Below are 14,357 nucleotides of genomic sequence, written 5' to 3'. Positions count from 1 at the left end.
CTGAGACCAGAAGGTACTTCTGGGCGCATGGTGTGAAATGGTTTGCTCAAGAGTGGGTGAAGAGATGCAAAGGGCATTGCCATTGCATCAAATCCTGTCTATGTTGGATGGTGGTGGAAAATGGGTCCAGAGAGCTGTGGTGTGGAGAGGGTCTATGCTGAGACTTTTAAGCAATTCTTAGGGTTGAATAAACAAGACAGCTTTTGCAGGAAGGCTGTGGACTGGTGGCATGTGCTGTCAAAATGTCTTTCTGTGCTCCAGTGATGTCTTTTGGTAAGGGAGAGGGGTAAATTTGGGAGGGATAAGTGGGTTGGGGGCAGTCTGAGTGCATTTAAGGGAGCAGGGAATTGCTGTGTTTCTACCTCTCTGGCCTGTTGATAAATGGGGACAGCTCTGTCATCTGGGCTGTTCAGTTCAACCTCCCTCAGCAGGAGAGGCTATACAGGAGCAGGCTTAAAAGTCCCACTCTGGTTAGATGCCAGACCATGCCTTTCCAGCTTCACAGGGCAGTGTGATGCTGCCCTTTTGTGCCACAGCCATGAGTTTGGACAGTTGGCGGGTTTATTTCCAACCCTGGCTGGCTGGTTGACCAGCTACCTATCCTCTTCCCTATTGAGTCTGAGCAAGTGGAATTCAATACATTCTTTTCTTCAGTCCTCCAAAGGATCAGAAAATTAGCTCAGAAGACTTCTTCCTTTCTTTCCCTTAATTGAGCTGAAAAGCCCTGGCTCGTGCAGACACATGCATTGCTCCAGTGAATGCCCTCTCCCAGCTGCCCCTTGATCTCAGTCCTTGGACAGCAATCTAATTACACGCAGGCCCTGCTGCCAGCCCTTTGCAATTTAATGAAGGTCGTGCATGTTCCAGAAAGACTGAGGCTGCTGCCACCCTGTGAACATGAGTTGGTCTGGCTTTTTTGGCAGTGCCAAGGGTGCCAGGTCAAGGAGTGCAGAGAGATGCTTTGATGGTTTGAGCTGAAGGCTGCAGGGGATGCTAGGGTTAGCTGAGGCAGGAGGAAGTCCAGGATGTTGCAAAGGCTCCTTGGAGCTGCTGAGCTGGTTCCCAGGGGATGAGACTAATTGTTCTTGACATGGTATGTAAACAGATAAAAGGGAAGCAAAGGATCCATCCTTCTGCACTGTGTAATGGGACTTGCTGGACTTCTTTGGTTTTTCAAGCAGCTGAAGGTGGATTTTAGAGTGCAGTTTGCAGGGAGGTAGATCATAGTCCAAGGAGACCAGCTTTGGAGTGGCAGGTTAGAAATCGAAATTGCCCTCATTTAAGTGTGGGTAGGTGGCTGGTAGGGAAATCATGGCTTTGAAGTACAAGGCAAAGAGTTTGGGTACCTGAGGTATGTTTCCAGTTATGCTCCTAAGTCACTCGGTAGTTCTGAGCAAGTTGTGAAACCCCTCTGCCATGGTTTCCTTGTACGTATGGGTAGATAATACCAAACTTGCATTGTCTAATGGAGGCTTAATGCATTATTTAAAATGTTTTAAAGTGCTAGGATGAGAAAGGCTGCTACAGATGAGGGAAGTATGTCCTGTACTAACATTTGGATTTCTCATTGTGAACATTGTATCCTCTTGGTGGGTGAATATGGTTTCAGTGCACCATGGATGGAGTGAAGCTTCATCTTCGCTTGACACTGAAGGTGACCTGTCTGCTTTTTTGGCCTGGGGCAGAGTGAGTCCTGATCTGGGTTTAGATGTAATATCAAGCCCAACAGTCTTTTTCCTGAATATTTGAATATTGACATTTTAGTTGGATTGGACCTGGTAGGGCGATCAGCACTCAAAACTGTCTTTGGGCCTATGCTGGCCGCATGGAGGCTGCAGGAAGCCAGATGGTGGGCATTCGCCATATGTGACCAAGGAGCAGTGTGTGACTCCTGGTACTCTGGGGTGTGGGCTTTCGGCACCTGACTGCTGATTTGTGAGTTGGGCTGCAGTGATGACTCTAGGGTAAGATTGCTGTCTCCTTAGCACAGCTGGGCTTTGCCCTTGCCTGCCTTTCCAGGACTTGACAAATAGCCTCCAGATAGAGAATGTGTGAGCTTGCAAGCCCTTTTCACCTCTTGGCCTCCAATTTGAATCCAGGCCTTGTCAGTTACTGAAGATTATTATCATCTGTTCACTCCTCTGAGCTTGTCTCTCTCTTCTCATGGGATGCTGGAAAACCCACTGCTGGTGCTGGTGATAGTTTCATTGCTGTCTCTGCCCTCAGCCACAGTATTCCAGAATGACTGAGCAGAGTTCACAGGCCTGTGTTGAGCATAACATGAGACAGAAGAAGCATAATAGTTATTCCTGGTCTTAAGCTCTTTGACTTTCTCCCCTGCTGCTTCAAATTTTTTCTATGGCACTTCGGACAGCTGAGATTTACACCATTTCTTAAGGGGTCTAATGCTAGAATTTCTCTCTGAGGTGTGAAAAGTTGGGCCATAGCAATTCTTTGTTCCAAAATGCAGTAGTCTACTGGTTGAAGCAATGTAATAAGGAAACTGATGAAGAAACCAATTGCGCCATTACAGAATGAGAAATCCTGCTTCTGGTAACCTCCTGCAATTCTGCTTTTATTTTTTACCCCCAGAAAATATTCTACAGCTGCTGTTTTTCCAGCAGGGAAGCCCTGTTCCTCTCACCCCTGCCAGCATTTGGCAATGAAGTAGCCAGCGAAACAAATGGTATGTTACTGTGAGGCAATTCTAGCATGGAAAAATTGGGGGCTGAAAAAGATTTATTAGATTGTCTGATCTACCTGCCTGCAAGGATATACTTCTGCGGCAGGAGGCTGTGTGACTCTAGACAGGTATGGTGTAAGTGGGTGATGGAGCACAATAGAGATATCTTCTTTGTCTCTTTGGAGGAGGTGAGGAGATGTTCTCTTTAGGTTCGATGTCTATTGTGAAGACTCTGTGGCTCAGTGCCCCCCAACTGACATCTGGTTTGCTGATTAAGGCGTTTACAGTCTGATAGTGACAGAGGGAGGGAAGGAAGGAGGAGTGCCTTTTAAGAGCACCCAGGTCTGGGAAGTGGAGAGACTCAATAGAGAGGGAAGGCATGAAGAACCCCACCCTGCTCCAAGGAGATGATTATGACTCTGCCAGGCAGCAGATATCTTTGTCTCTTCTTTGCATCCCCTAATTGCTCTCTCTGTTATCTAATATCTGAAAGATGGTTTCTGTGCAAAGACATGCTGCAGTGGAAGGTCCTGCATGCTGCCAGGGCTGGATGAATCGGAGCAGAAGAGAGCTGGTAACCCATCTAGAGTTCAGCCCAGCTACTTCCTAGAAAGGGTAGTGATTTCCTTTGGTTTCCTGAAGGAGGCAAGTTGAGTGTGTCTTCACTTTAGTGACAGTAAGGCCAAAGTTCACCTGCTGCCTGCTTCTAAATGCCAAGGGCAAGGCAGGTAGGACAAACTAGTCCTACTCCTAAGCTTCCAACAGAGATCAGCACAATAGAAGTTAGAGTATTGTCTGTACCTTGTTGAGGTACAGAAGTAATTTCTTTGCAAGTCAACTCCAGTTCTGTGTGGCATTTCTCTCCCATGCCATGGCATCTTTTGATACTGTGTTCACCTTTCAGGTGTGCTGCTAACAGACTTCCCTTCTGATCACACATCCCTCTCTGGACCTCTCCCACCATGCCAGACTTGTGTTAGCTCTGGCACAGAGTGTGTTGGCCTATTCCTAGGGCCAGACACTTAGGCTGTTCTCCCTTAATCCCTTCCTTGTTTAACCTGAGTGCTTTGAGATCTGGCTTTGTAATGCATACAAAGGGACAACAGTTCGAGGGGGAGATGAATGAGTTAGTGTATGGGTGCTTCTGTGTGGAGATACTCATCTATCTCTTTTCCCCTGGGTATCTAGCAATGCAACTTCACCTTCTCTTCCTGGAAGTGTGTGTGTTGGTGAAAATAGCTATTTGGAGTGTCATGGGGCCTAAGTGCCATCTGGGTTATCTCCAAGCATAAGCCAGTAGCTAGAACATCTGCTGGAACATCTGAAACCTGGTTCCTTGTTATGCTGCTTTGGATCCTGAAAGAGAGTCTGAAGATTGAGTTGGCCAGAATGATTTTGAGTGCACCATGGGGCTTGGAGGATGAAAAGGAGGATGAGGGAAGGAAATCAGATGTGGCTGAAATTTGGGAGAATATGTATTGAAAAGAAGATAGATCTGTGGGAGGGGAGAGAGAGAAGTGGGTAGGAAGGGGTAGAGACAGAACTAGAGAGAGAGACATTTTGTTGTATTAAGATTCCCAAAGGGACAATAATAGCACCTGACACCAGTGGCAGTGAATTATGAGCCTGATGTTAAAGCCAAAGGCTTATCATTTAGATTGGCAGGCTGCCTGGCTACCTTCCCAGTCCTGCTGTCTTTCTTTTTTCTCGAAGCTCTAAAGCCTGGTAAGAAGGTATTAGGCTAAAGCCAGTTCTTTGGCTGCAGACCAGGGAGAGGAGATCAAATGGGCATACGGCACCATTGGCATGTGTCCTTGGGAAGTGGCTCAGGGAGATGTCCTGGGGGATGCTGGTGACATTGTGTGAGGCCTGAGCTCCTGGTTTGACTCTGAGGGGTAGGTGGGCCTGGAGGGAGCAAATTTGGGCAAGGGARTCCATGATGGGCCATCCCAGGGTACTTAGGTGAGGTGCACTAACTCAGCAAGTGAGTGGCGGGCAACGTTGCCTTACTGAGAAGAACCTGAACATGGCACCTCCAAGCAAAAAGAGAAGGCGCTCCCACAGCAGCTGCCACAATCTCTGCACATGAATGGACAGGATTGAACTCTTGACCTCTTTATCATCTTTACTTCTCTCAGAGCACTACAGAGATTAATTCCTACTGAACAGCAGAAGGCAAAGCCCACAGCCAGTAGAAATGTGAGACTGGTTTATGGTGGGCTGCCAGCAAGCTGCAGAGAGCATCATTCAGCAAAGCCTACAGACCCTAACTGCAGCAATGACAGGGCTGGTCTAAATGTGATTTGAGGTGGGGTGAAAGGCTGCCCCAGCATGGACACTGGGTACCGAAGGGCGACTGTCCTCCAGCATCTCCCTGCTCTGCCTCTCATGTTACCTGTTGTGTGTCTTTTTTGTGGAAGGTTATCAAAGGCTGTTTTGTTTCTTGTTTTGACACCGTACAGTGTGGAAGGATAGTGCTGGTATACTCTCTTTCTCTAAATTTAGCCAAAGTAGCCTCAAGGGCTTGGCAGATTAAGAAGTTTTGCTGCAACCTGTTTATACTTTCCAGCAAGACCAGTTAGTAGATGCTGCTTGGAAGTGAATAGAGAAGGTCAGGACCTTCTCTGCATTGCTCTCTCGAATAGGGAAGCATTGTCTTCACCTTCCTTGTCCTTGCTGTGTGTGGACTAGAAGGGCTGCATGGGTTGGGTCCCAAAGTGACTGTTTGGTTGGCCAGATACCTCTCCCTGTCCACTCTTCCCTCAGCATGTGGCTCATTGTGATACAAATATCTCATCATTGCCTGAGGAGAAAAGAAGTTTGCAGGCAGCTTCACCATATGCTGTCACTGCACATGTTGTATTTGGTCTGTGGATGAATGGATCTTCAGGCCTGGTAAGGTATGTCTTTTGCTTATGGTAACATCTGCTGAGAAGGAGAAAGCCTTACAGTTAACTTCTTTGGAGGAACTGTGAGGTGAGCTTGAGGAGATTGGAAAGGGTAAATGGTTGTTTGGAACCAATCCCCTTAATCCTCATGTAGTCCAGAGGGTTTGTGAGAGTGGTGTCTGTTCTTTGCTCTCCTTTCTGGCTTTGTTATATAGACTGAGGAATTGAAACAAGCAGAAGAGACAGGTTTAGTCTATTGTTTCTGTTACCCCCTACCACCACCGCCACCACCAAATGTTGAATTCCCAGCTTAAGCACTTACAGAAATGACCAGAAATCAGCACCCACAAGATAGCAGGGTCTGCTACTGAGTATGCTTAAAAACCAGTCTGTAAGAGACTTGTTCAAAGCACTGCACAAAGAGAATGGTAGCAAGAAATGGAAAGCAAGAACCCATTTGTCTCTTTCCCTTCCCCTTGCACGGCATAGCACCGTATCTCTGAAGTAGGACACCTTCCTCGTTCAGCATTGCTTGGCACTGATGTTTGAAAGGCAACACAGATGTGTTTTGGACCCTGCGGTCTTCCTGTGTGACAATGCCAATGAGTGAGAAGGAAGGAGAGGAGGTGATAATGCGGGTTTGGAAGCTGCAGGAACAGGGTAGTCATGTGATGATGGAGATTAACTATTAACGCTGGGTTTTTGTGCTCCAGTTTTGCCTCCGCAGACTGCAAGCAGGAAGCTTGTCTCACAGTGTGTCCGAGGGACTTGAGAACACAGCAGCCATTAGTGTTCAACAGGCAGAAGCTGGCTGATCTTTTAGAGCCTTCAAGTCTGTGATTAGAGTAAACACTCTAGGAAATGCTGTTTTGGGGAAAAGCTTTGGCTTAGTAGAATAGCCAGCCTGGCTGTCAGCAACACAGCTGTCCTTGGCGTGGGCTGGGGTTTAGCTCTGATTTTCTGCCTTAGCTCTGAATAGCCTCTCCTTTGTTGGCTCACATGAGAACTGCACTGCTGGGCTCTGTTCTCGCTTTCCTTAAGCCTGTTGATGTCAATAGGAGTTTTGGGCACTGGTCCATAGCTCATCTCGCAGGAGGAGGCACTCAATAGAGGCAGCACTTCTCATGTAGATGGGGACAGGGTTAAACCAACGTAGATTCACCTCTAAAACTCTCTGCCTTTCTCCTCCAGAGCTGTCTTCCCACATACACCCTTCTTGTTGGGCTACAATTAATTTTGAGGAGATGATGATAAATATGTCAGAGTTCTTTTTTTTTTAAATGCAAGGTTTCGAAAGGATAGGTGTTTTGAGGGCTWCAGGTAAACTAAGAACACAAATGAAGATACTTCAAAGGAACCCTATTAAGTTTGCCCTTTTTCATCATTGAAAATGATCTTTTTCAGTCTCCTGTTGGACTTTGCTTGCTCATGCAAAATACTTTCTGTAGGAATGAATTTGAAAAACTGAGGATTCTCTAAACAGTGTTAGGAACTTTACCTAACTGAAAGTCTGTGATTGTGTCTATGTTAGGACAGAAACTGTATTTTTATTAAAAAAAAAAATAATGTTTTAAAATCTTGGCATATTCTTGCAAGCTATCATTTTGTCTTGGTGTGTTTGATTATGGAGGAACTAGGTTGAGCAGTTACACAAAGGATGAAACCCTGTCCAGTACTCTGCAAGTTGCTTGCAGTCTTGCTGTAGGCATGCCTGTTTTTGACAGCATAGGTATGTCTTTTGCCTACYTTTGGACAATTTAGAAGCTCCCTAGCTTGCATATCGCTTCACAGGCTCATCAGACACTCCTACAGGCTCTGGCATGACAGTATGTGGGGATAATGTGATTAAGAAACAAGGAACAGTTTAAAAAATTCTTTTCCAAAATGCAAAGCTAGTGGGTCTGTGCAGTTCCTAGTATAGGCATAGATAAAGTGAAAGCAACTCAGATGCCTGGTTTTCTTAATGCTGTAAATCCATACTAATTAAATTGTAGGTGATGTGGTTTTAAGCTGGGGAACCCACCACGGRTCAGGGAATGCAATTGAGTTTATTCAGCAAAGTCTGTTGCCACTGTTGTTTGCTCTACGTACAGGAAAGACAGACAAGCCTCATGCAAGAACATGGTGTACCTGACTAGATGATAAGACTGTATATTGAGCATATATTAAGGTAAGTCTCAAAATTCTAAGCTGCAGTGCTTTGTTCAGAACACTCTGATTGAAATAGCACAGTGACTTTGTGATATGTGTGTTTTCATAATAGGTCTGACTTTAGTGTGTTATAAAATAAAACTCTTAGCTTGTTGTTTTCAACTTAATATAATTTCCTGTTGAATCACATGGCCATCTCTCTTATCTTCTAAGTGTTTTTAGAGGACTGAGTGTAATTGTGTACAGTGAAAGTGGTGCTCTTGGAAAATGCATTTGAAGCAGAGGGAGGTACTCCTGGTACTGCATCTTTTTAGTATTCTTATGTCTCTTCTTTCATCATATCCCTAATATTCTTTTTGGGYCTGTAATGACTGATGAAAGAAGTGTGAAAGGCATTTTTTGATGTGCTAATTTTTCCTGTTTGCATTTTGCAGCCTCTTCTACTATGGGCAGTTAGGCTAAATATCTTATGGAAAGACCCTAGAGATGGGTGAAACGGTAAACCGCAAGAATCTGAAAAAATCAGACAGCTATCTCACAGTCGGGCTGCTGGTAGGGTTAGAAGTAGAAAGCAGCAGTAACTACTGCTGCAACTTTGAAACTTGCCTATGTTGCTTGGTCCACAGTATAAAACCCTACTGAACTGAATCACTGGTTCATTTGCTTTCTAGATGCAAGCACCCAAATCTCTCAAACACCCTCAAAGCTATTCATATAAATGTGGTATAAATTCTTTCTTTTATTATTAACCTCTCTCTGCCCAGAGGATCTTAATGAACTTGGACTTGAGACACTCAGATCTGCCTTTGTACTCTGCTTTTTCTTCTTTTAATGAGGTGATCTGAACTTTTGCCCTTCTCCAGTGTGGAGGATGAACAAGCCCTCTTGGTCGTGACCATTCCATAAGCATGAAGTGGGCTAAAATCCTGAATGAAAAAAGAAAGACCTAAATGATTTGTGTGTTAAAGTTGATATGTGTGTTATGAGCACTGGTGTGTGCTATACAGGCTGTGGTATGTAGTTTACAGGTGATTAAGTTGAAGGTTTATTTCCAGATATTTGGAGAGTGGAGCTTGATGCAGACAATGGACTGGCATACGCTAAGTGAGCAGTTCTCCAGCTTTTTCTTAGTGGGTGCAGCTCTAAGGGTTACTGTACCCTTTTACTGCCTGTTGGGAAGTGTAGTGGCCTACCTCTGGCTCTGAGCAGGCACATTGCTGCACCTGTGKGGGGGAGGTTTGAAATGTTAGCAGGAGTGCTGAGTGACCAGTGCTGGCACCCATGGACAAGTGGAGATGCTGAAACTCAGTGCATTGAAATGTCCAGGGAAAAGTACTGCTTGCTGAACTGATTTCGTTGCTCCTCACGTCATACAGACTTTGCTGGACCAGCTTCTGTGCCATCTTGGGCCATGTGCAGCCATGAAGACTTAGACAAAGAGGATGCAAAAGGGTACCAAAAGCTAGGAGTGCTCAACAGCGGTGCTGAAGGGAGCCGTATACCTATGTAGGAGGAAGGACAAAGCACCAGGCAGGGGCTGTGGGCTCCTCTGAAATCCTTGCAAGCTGCTCACCTGGATGCTGGCTTACGCCAGCCCTCTCAATGGTGGTAGATCGAATTCTGTCACAAGCTCTAAGCTTCGTGAGTGCTGTGAGACAGGTGTGGGCAGGCAGTGTTGCACTGGGGCCTGGCGCAGGTCACAGGCAYGGGAGAATGTTCTCTGAGTGCAGTAGTTAATTACATGGTATATAAATGGATTAGCTCCCTGGATAAGAGGCCTTTATCCTATTAGCCAGCCAGCCCCTTCAATGTGCTCCCTTATCACTAATGTATACATGAGGTTCAAGGGGTGAAAGAAACAGGGGAACAAGTAGGTTGTAGGGTGGAGCTTGTGGGAGCAGTTGGGTTATTTCATCATTTCTTTCTGTGGTTATTAATATTCTACTATTTCCACCTCTTGGATACTTATATGAGGACAAAAAATGGTCTTTCTGGTCTGGTCTGTCTGTTGATCATCATCTGGCCTGTAACTTCTAATCCAGTACTTATTTATGTAAAATTATGTTCATGTGCCTGTGCAAACAAATAGAATCTCTCACAAATACGCATAGTCATGTGAAAGAAGAAGACTCTGAAATATGCTGTGGGGCTCTGCAGACATGACGTGCACATGTGTGTTGGAGGGGCAGGGGGAAGGAGTAGGACTTTGCCCGAGCAGGCCTCATGGCTCAGGATGTCTGTCTGTTTGTTTGTTTGTTTGTTTTAGACAGGCTTGTTTTGGCTTCCCTGTTTATGTTTGCTGTTTATGCAGTCAGTCTGCATTTCACTTCTTCAAAGTTTCTCCACCATCCACAAATCAAAGTTCTCATATGAAGATATGACCTTGTGTGTTTTCTGTTTAAAATTGCCTTCGCAGGTGCCCCCAGCAGCACTGACTGAACCCAAGGCAAAGGTTCCCGAGGGGTAAGATCCTTTACTGCACTCAACTGGAGAGAGGACAGGAGGCGATTCAAAGTCACCTTTTGAGGTTTCCATTTTGAAAAACAGGCTATGCTTGCCCTCCATGCCATTGAAAAATCCTTTCCATGATTTAGTGCAATGAGTAAACCCATGTTGCTCTATTTTGAGAAGTCCCACTGAGACCACCCCTCTGGCTAAGAATCAGCTGAAAACGTGCATACTCCAGGTTCTCCCCAGACAAACCCATTGCTCTCCATTGGGCATTTTCTGTGGATGATTAGAGATAAATAGTGTAGTTCTTTTACCTCCTGGGAAGTCCCTTGTGCTAGCTATATCCTTTAGGGCAGGTTTTTGGGCTGGCAAGCAGGCAATCAGGCCCAAGAACTTATCCTGTTAACCACAAATACTTGATATCACCATCTAAAACATTCAGTTTGACTCTAAAACATGAAGAAATTAGCTTAGAGACTTGAAACAATTTGGGGCTGTTTTTTCTTTTGATGTCAATGTGTACAGCTATACTTTTGTCTGCTGGGGAGAACCTGTGTGAGTGTGCAGGACTCTTCTGGAAAGCTGCTGTCCCAAATTTCCAGTCTGTTCCCTGTTTGGTATGCATGAGGCCCTGTTGACTGGTCTGTGAAACCATATAGCCTTTCTAGTGTCTTGTGGTGTTCTCAGTTAGCTGAGGACAGTGTTAAGGTAGTTTGGGATATGCTTTGATAGTGCCTGTGTGCTTTGGGTTTGCAGCAGCTGTCTGTGAATCCTGTTTTTCCTTGTGTCCCAGTGACATCACAGTTAACAAGAGTCTGTACCTGTCACTGCTTTTTTCTTCTTCCCCTTGGTATAGAGCTATGTGACTTTCAGAGCCTTCTCTATGCCTTTTTGCTTAAAGGAAACTGTGTTTATTCTATTGCCTGAGTTGTACTAATGTTTTAACCCCTTCTTGGTATGCTTGGGGGACAGTGTTTGAAGAGCAAACAAGCAGAAGGGTCTGGGGCTGCTTGTTTTGAACCTTGCAGAGGAGATCAGCCCCTAGCAGCGCTGTCTCCCATGTGCTGCAGCAGTGCTCTGAAGGGAATGGGATAATGGCGTAGGAGGCAGAACGCCTCCTAGTCTAACTCTGCCAACGGCAAAAATCAGTGCGAAGGGAGGGGTTTGTAGTCGCATCCAAGCCAGGACTTCAGTTAACAGTCACAAGCTGGAACTGTGAAAGTGAAACAAACTGTAGAGACATCAGATGATATGTTAGACTAGACTGGACATTCCCTGTGGACAGTTTTGGAGCCAAGACCAGGAATCAAGGGAGGAAACAGTCACATTGGCAACTCTGAATTAAAAGCCTTGTAAGCTTTTTCTCAGGAGCCTCTACCATGCCTGCCAGCTGTGAAACTAGAACCTCCTGTCCCTTCACACTCCTCCGTTTGCTAAGCTCTAGTGAACAGGAGGGGCTAGCCCAGCATTTGAACTCTGGTAATTTTGTCATGTGCAGATGAGTGATAGGGAATTAATGAATCCTGCCCCTTCCTTATATTTTTGTTATTCCACAGGTGCTGGAGTTTTCAGTCAGGTCTGTTTCCTGCACAAATGGAGTTTTGCATTTTTCAGGCCTCAAAGAAAACTCAGTAAGGGATTTGGATTGGCAAGGAGTGAATAGATGAACCATCTGATGTACCCTGCAGATCAGCAGACTCAGACTCTGCCAGACCAGCAGGGGAAGTGGCTGCTGAGCCAGACACTCTCCATATAGTGTGTTCAGTTCCCTGGTCCCCAAATTCAAATCAAAGGGCTAGTAGCAAAAGTGCCAGGGTGAATCTGGCCCATTTCATCTGTGCCTAGGGAAACAAGACTTCAGTACAGATCCAGAGCATCTTGGCAAACCGTATGCCACAAAGATGACCCAGGAGCAGCACAAAGCCGGAGTCATCTACAGACGGGCACAAAATCTGTTGCTTAGACCGTAAATGTGTAAGCAGGAACCTGTGTTTGCATTGTGGTTTTAGGGTTGTCTTTGGGGAGTGCTCCAAAAAACAGCCTGTAAACTGAATAATGTTATCTGCTCTCTGGGCCTTGGGGGCAGTGGGAATCCAGATGCTCTGCCAGATGGCAGGCCTTCCTGAGCAGGCTTTGGCTCAAACTCTTCTGTAGCAGGCATCAACCAGACCCAGCAGCCTTGTGCCACTCTGTTATGATCACCTGCTCATCTTTCTAGATTGAGGTTCAGCTGGCTCACTCTCATTTACAGAGCAATCCTTAGTAGGAAGACTTGCTGTTCCTATGGTTAAGACCAACCTGTGAATCAGTAAATTTGGGAATTTGGGTCATAGTCTTTTTTTTTTTTTTCCTCCCCCATATTTGCCATAGGTACTTACCCGTTTCCTTCCCCTCAGCAGTGATAGCTGAGCCCCTGCCAGTAGTGCATAAAATCAGGTGACTAATGACACCGTGTTGGAGGGGATTTTGTGACCACAGAAGTTATTTTGTTGTGGTTTTCATTCTTCACCATCTGCTGAGTGTGTGATCCCGGACAAGTCCTTGGTGTACACATTTTTGGTCTTTTTTTATTTAATTTACTTAAGTTGAATTTATTCTGAGTGTTGATCACTATGTGATCAGGACTTCCTCTGCTGCCCTGTCCAGAGGTACTAAGCAGTCAGTATTCTCTCTAAAGTCAAGGCCATTGGTTCATAGCACTTGGTGGCCAGACATGCTGCCTGGAAAACTGAGGTTGCCCTATGTCATGGAGGTAGGGGTCCTACATGAAAGTGTCAGGAGACTAAATGTGTTGATGTTTTGAAGGGGTTTCTCATAGAGTAAGGACAAATATGACAGAAAAATGCATTAGTAATTAGTAATAATTAACAAATAATGAAATAGAAATAACTTTCTAAAGAGTTGAAAGGCTTTTTAGAGTATTCCACAGTACCACCACAGCTTACAGTCTTTGGATGCTTCAGTTTGTTTTTATAGGGAGGGACTATTGGCCAAAACACTTGAATTAGCCAGTATTTTAGAGTGATGTGAGGTGGTTTAACTTCTTGTGAAGCACTCTCCAGACTATGATAGATGATAATTGTGACTTAAGACTGTAGCCAGAATACAGTTCTCCTAATGTTCTGCTGGGTACAGACTGAGCAGAGACCTGGTGTCCAAGTATGACATGGGAACACATTGGGTACCGCAGCTTTACACCCTTGGGTCCAGGCAGTGGGGCATTCCTCAGGCACAGGGCAGTCCCTGGCTGGCGTAGCGCTGTACAGAGGGCAAGACAAATGCAGAATACCCTCAGATGACAGCTGGGGAAGGCCTGGTCCCCTAGTTTCTGTGTTGATCAGAAATCATATGTGTCTGAGAGTTTGAGCCCTGACTTTCTTGGCTCAGAGATGGCTAGTTAGTGATCAGTATCAATTAGATGTGCCTGTCTGTCTCTGTGATATCCCTTCTCTCTGAGGCTCCTTCTGATTTTGTCCAAGTAGGATAAGTCCACTTGGTGGAGTTGCTTCAGCTTTGCAGCAGCAAAGAGAAGCCTGTGACCTACTCCTCTTCCTTACAGTTTTTGTATTGCAGAGCTACAAGGTGATGCCCAAATCCTAGTACCAGTGCTCAGTGCCAAGGAATTTAAAAAACAATCCAAAATCAGCCTACAAAATAGTTCTCAAAGTTTTTTCACTTGTTATCCCTAAACTGATCAGGAGGGAAAATCCAGCTTTGCTTTTGCAGGGTGCCCAACACCATATCAGTGGGATGATGGTAGAGCCAGGGCCCTGTTCCCTTATCCCTCGTGCCCTGCTGGGTGGGCATAAAGCAGGGCTATGCTGAGGGGTTACTTTGCACCACTTTGCTGGATAGCAGGTGACTGCACAAGCACAGGGCATCCAGGCCATGATGTTTTCTTGTGGAGACTCCTGCGGCTGTCAGGTCAGGGAGATGCTGGAAGCTTCAGCCTCACTGCTGAGCTCTGGTGGGGCCCTGCGGGTGTTTCAAACCTGGCTTCTGGCAGGGCAGGCAGTGTGGGGGAGAGCCACCCTTGGGGACAGCTGACCCCCTTCCTTTAGTTCAGTCTGTGCTTCAGAAAGGGCCGTTTTGAAATACCTGTCTTTTTGATGGTGTGAGGCTGCTACCAGTTTGTCTGCCTGCGTGTGTCCTCCTCCCTGCAACATCTTTTCTGTGGCTAGCCC

At 45.7% G+C, this 14,357-nt stretch overlaps 1 protein-coding gene across 2 annotated transcripts in view; it reads left to right on the top strand.

Annotated features, from left to right (window-relative positions):
• The window catches only part of LOC112962916, a 45,325-nt gene that overhangs the window by 24,661 nt on the left and 6,307 nt on the right, over positions 1 to 14,357 (top strand). Inside the window, exons 4-5 of one of the 2 annotated variants that reach the window (XM_026059501.1) lie at positions 7,665 to 7,741; positions 10,139 to 10,156. In XM_026059501.1, coding sequence (XP_025915286.1) covers positions 7,665 to 7,709 — 45 coding nt within the window. In that variant the 3' untranslated portion in view covers positions 7,710 to 7,741; positions 10,139 to 10,156. Of the gene's footprint in view, positions 1 to 7,664; positions 7,742 to 10,138; positions 10,157 to 14,357 lie in introns of those variants that run through there. The other variant, XM_026059499.1, reaches the window with a different exon arrangement.

The sequence above is a fragment of the Apteryx rowi genome, unplaced genomic scaffold, assembly GCF_003343035.1.
Source record: "Apteryx rowi isolate R43461 unplaced genomic scaffold, aptRow1 scaffold_158, whole genome shotgun sequence".
Taxonomy (NCBI): Eukaryota; Metazoa; Chordata; class Aves; order Apterygiformes; family Apterygidae; genus Apteryx; species Apteryx rowi.
The sequence above is the reverse complement of the archived record's forward strand: the minus strand, read 5'-3'. Positions and strand labels throughout refer to the sequence as shown.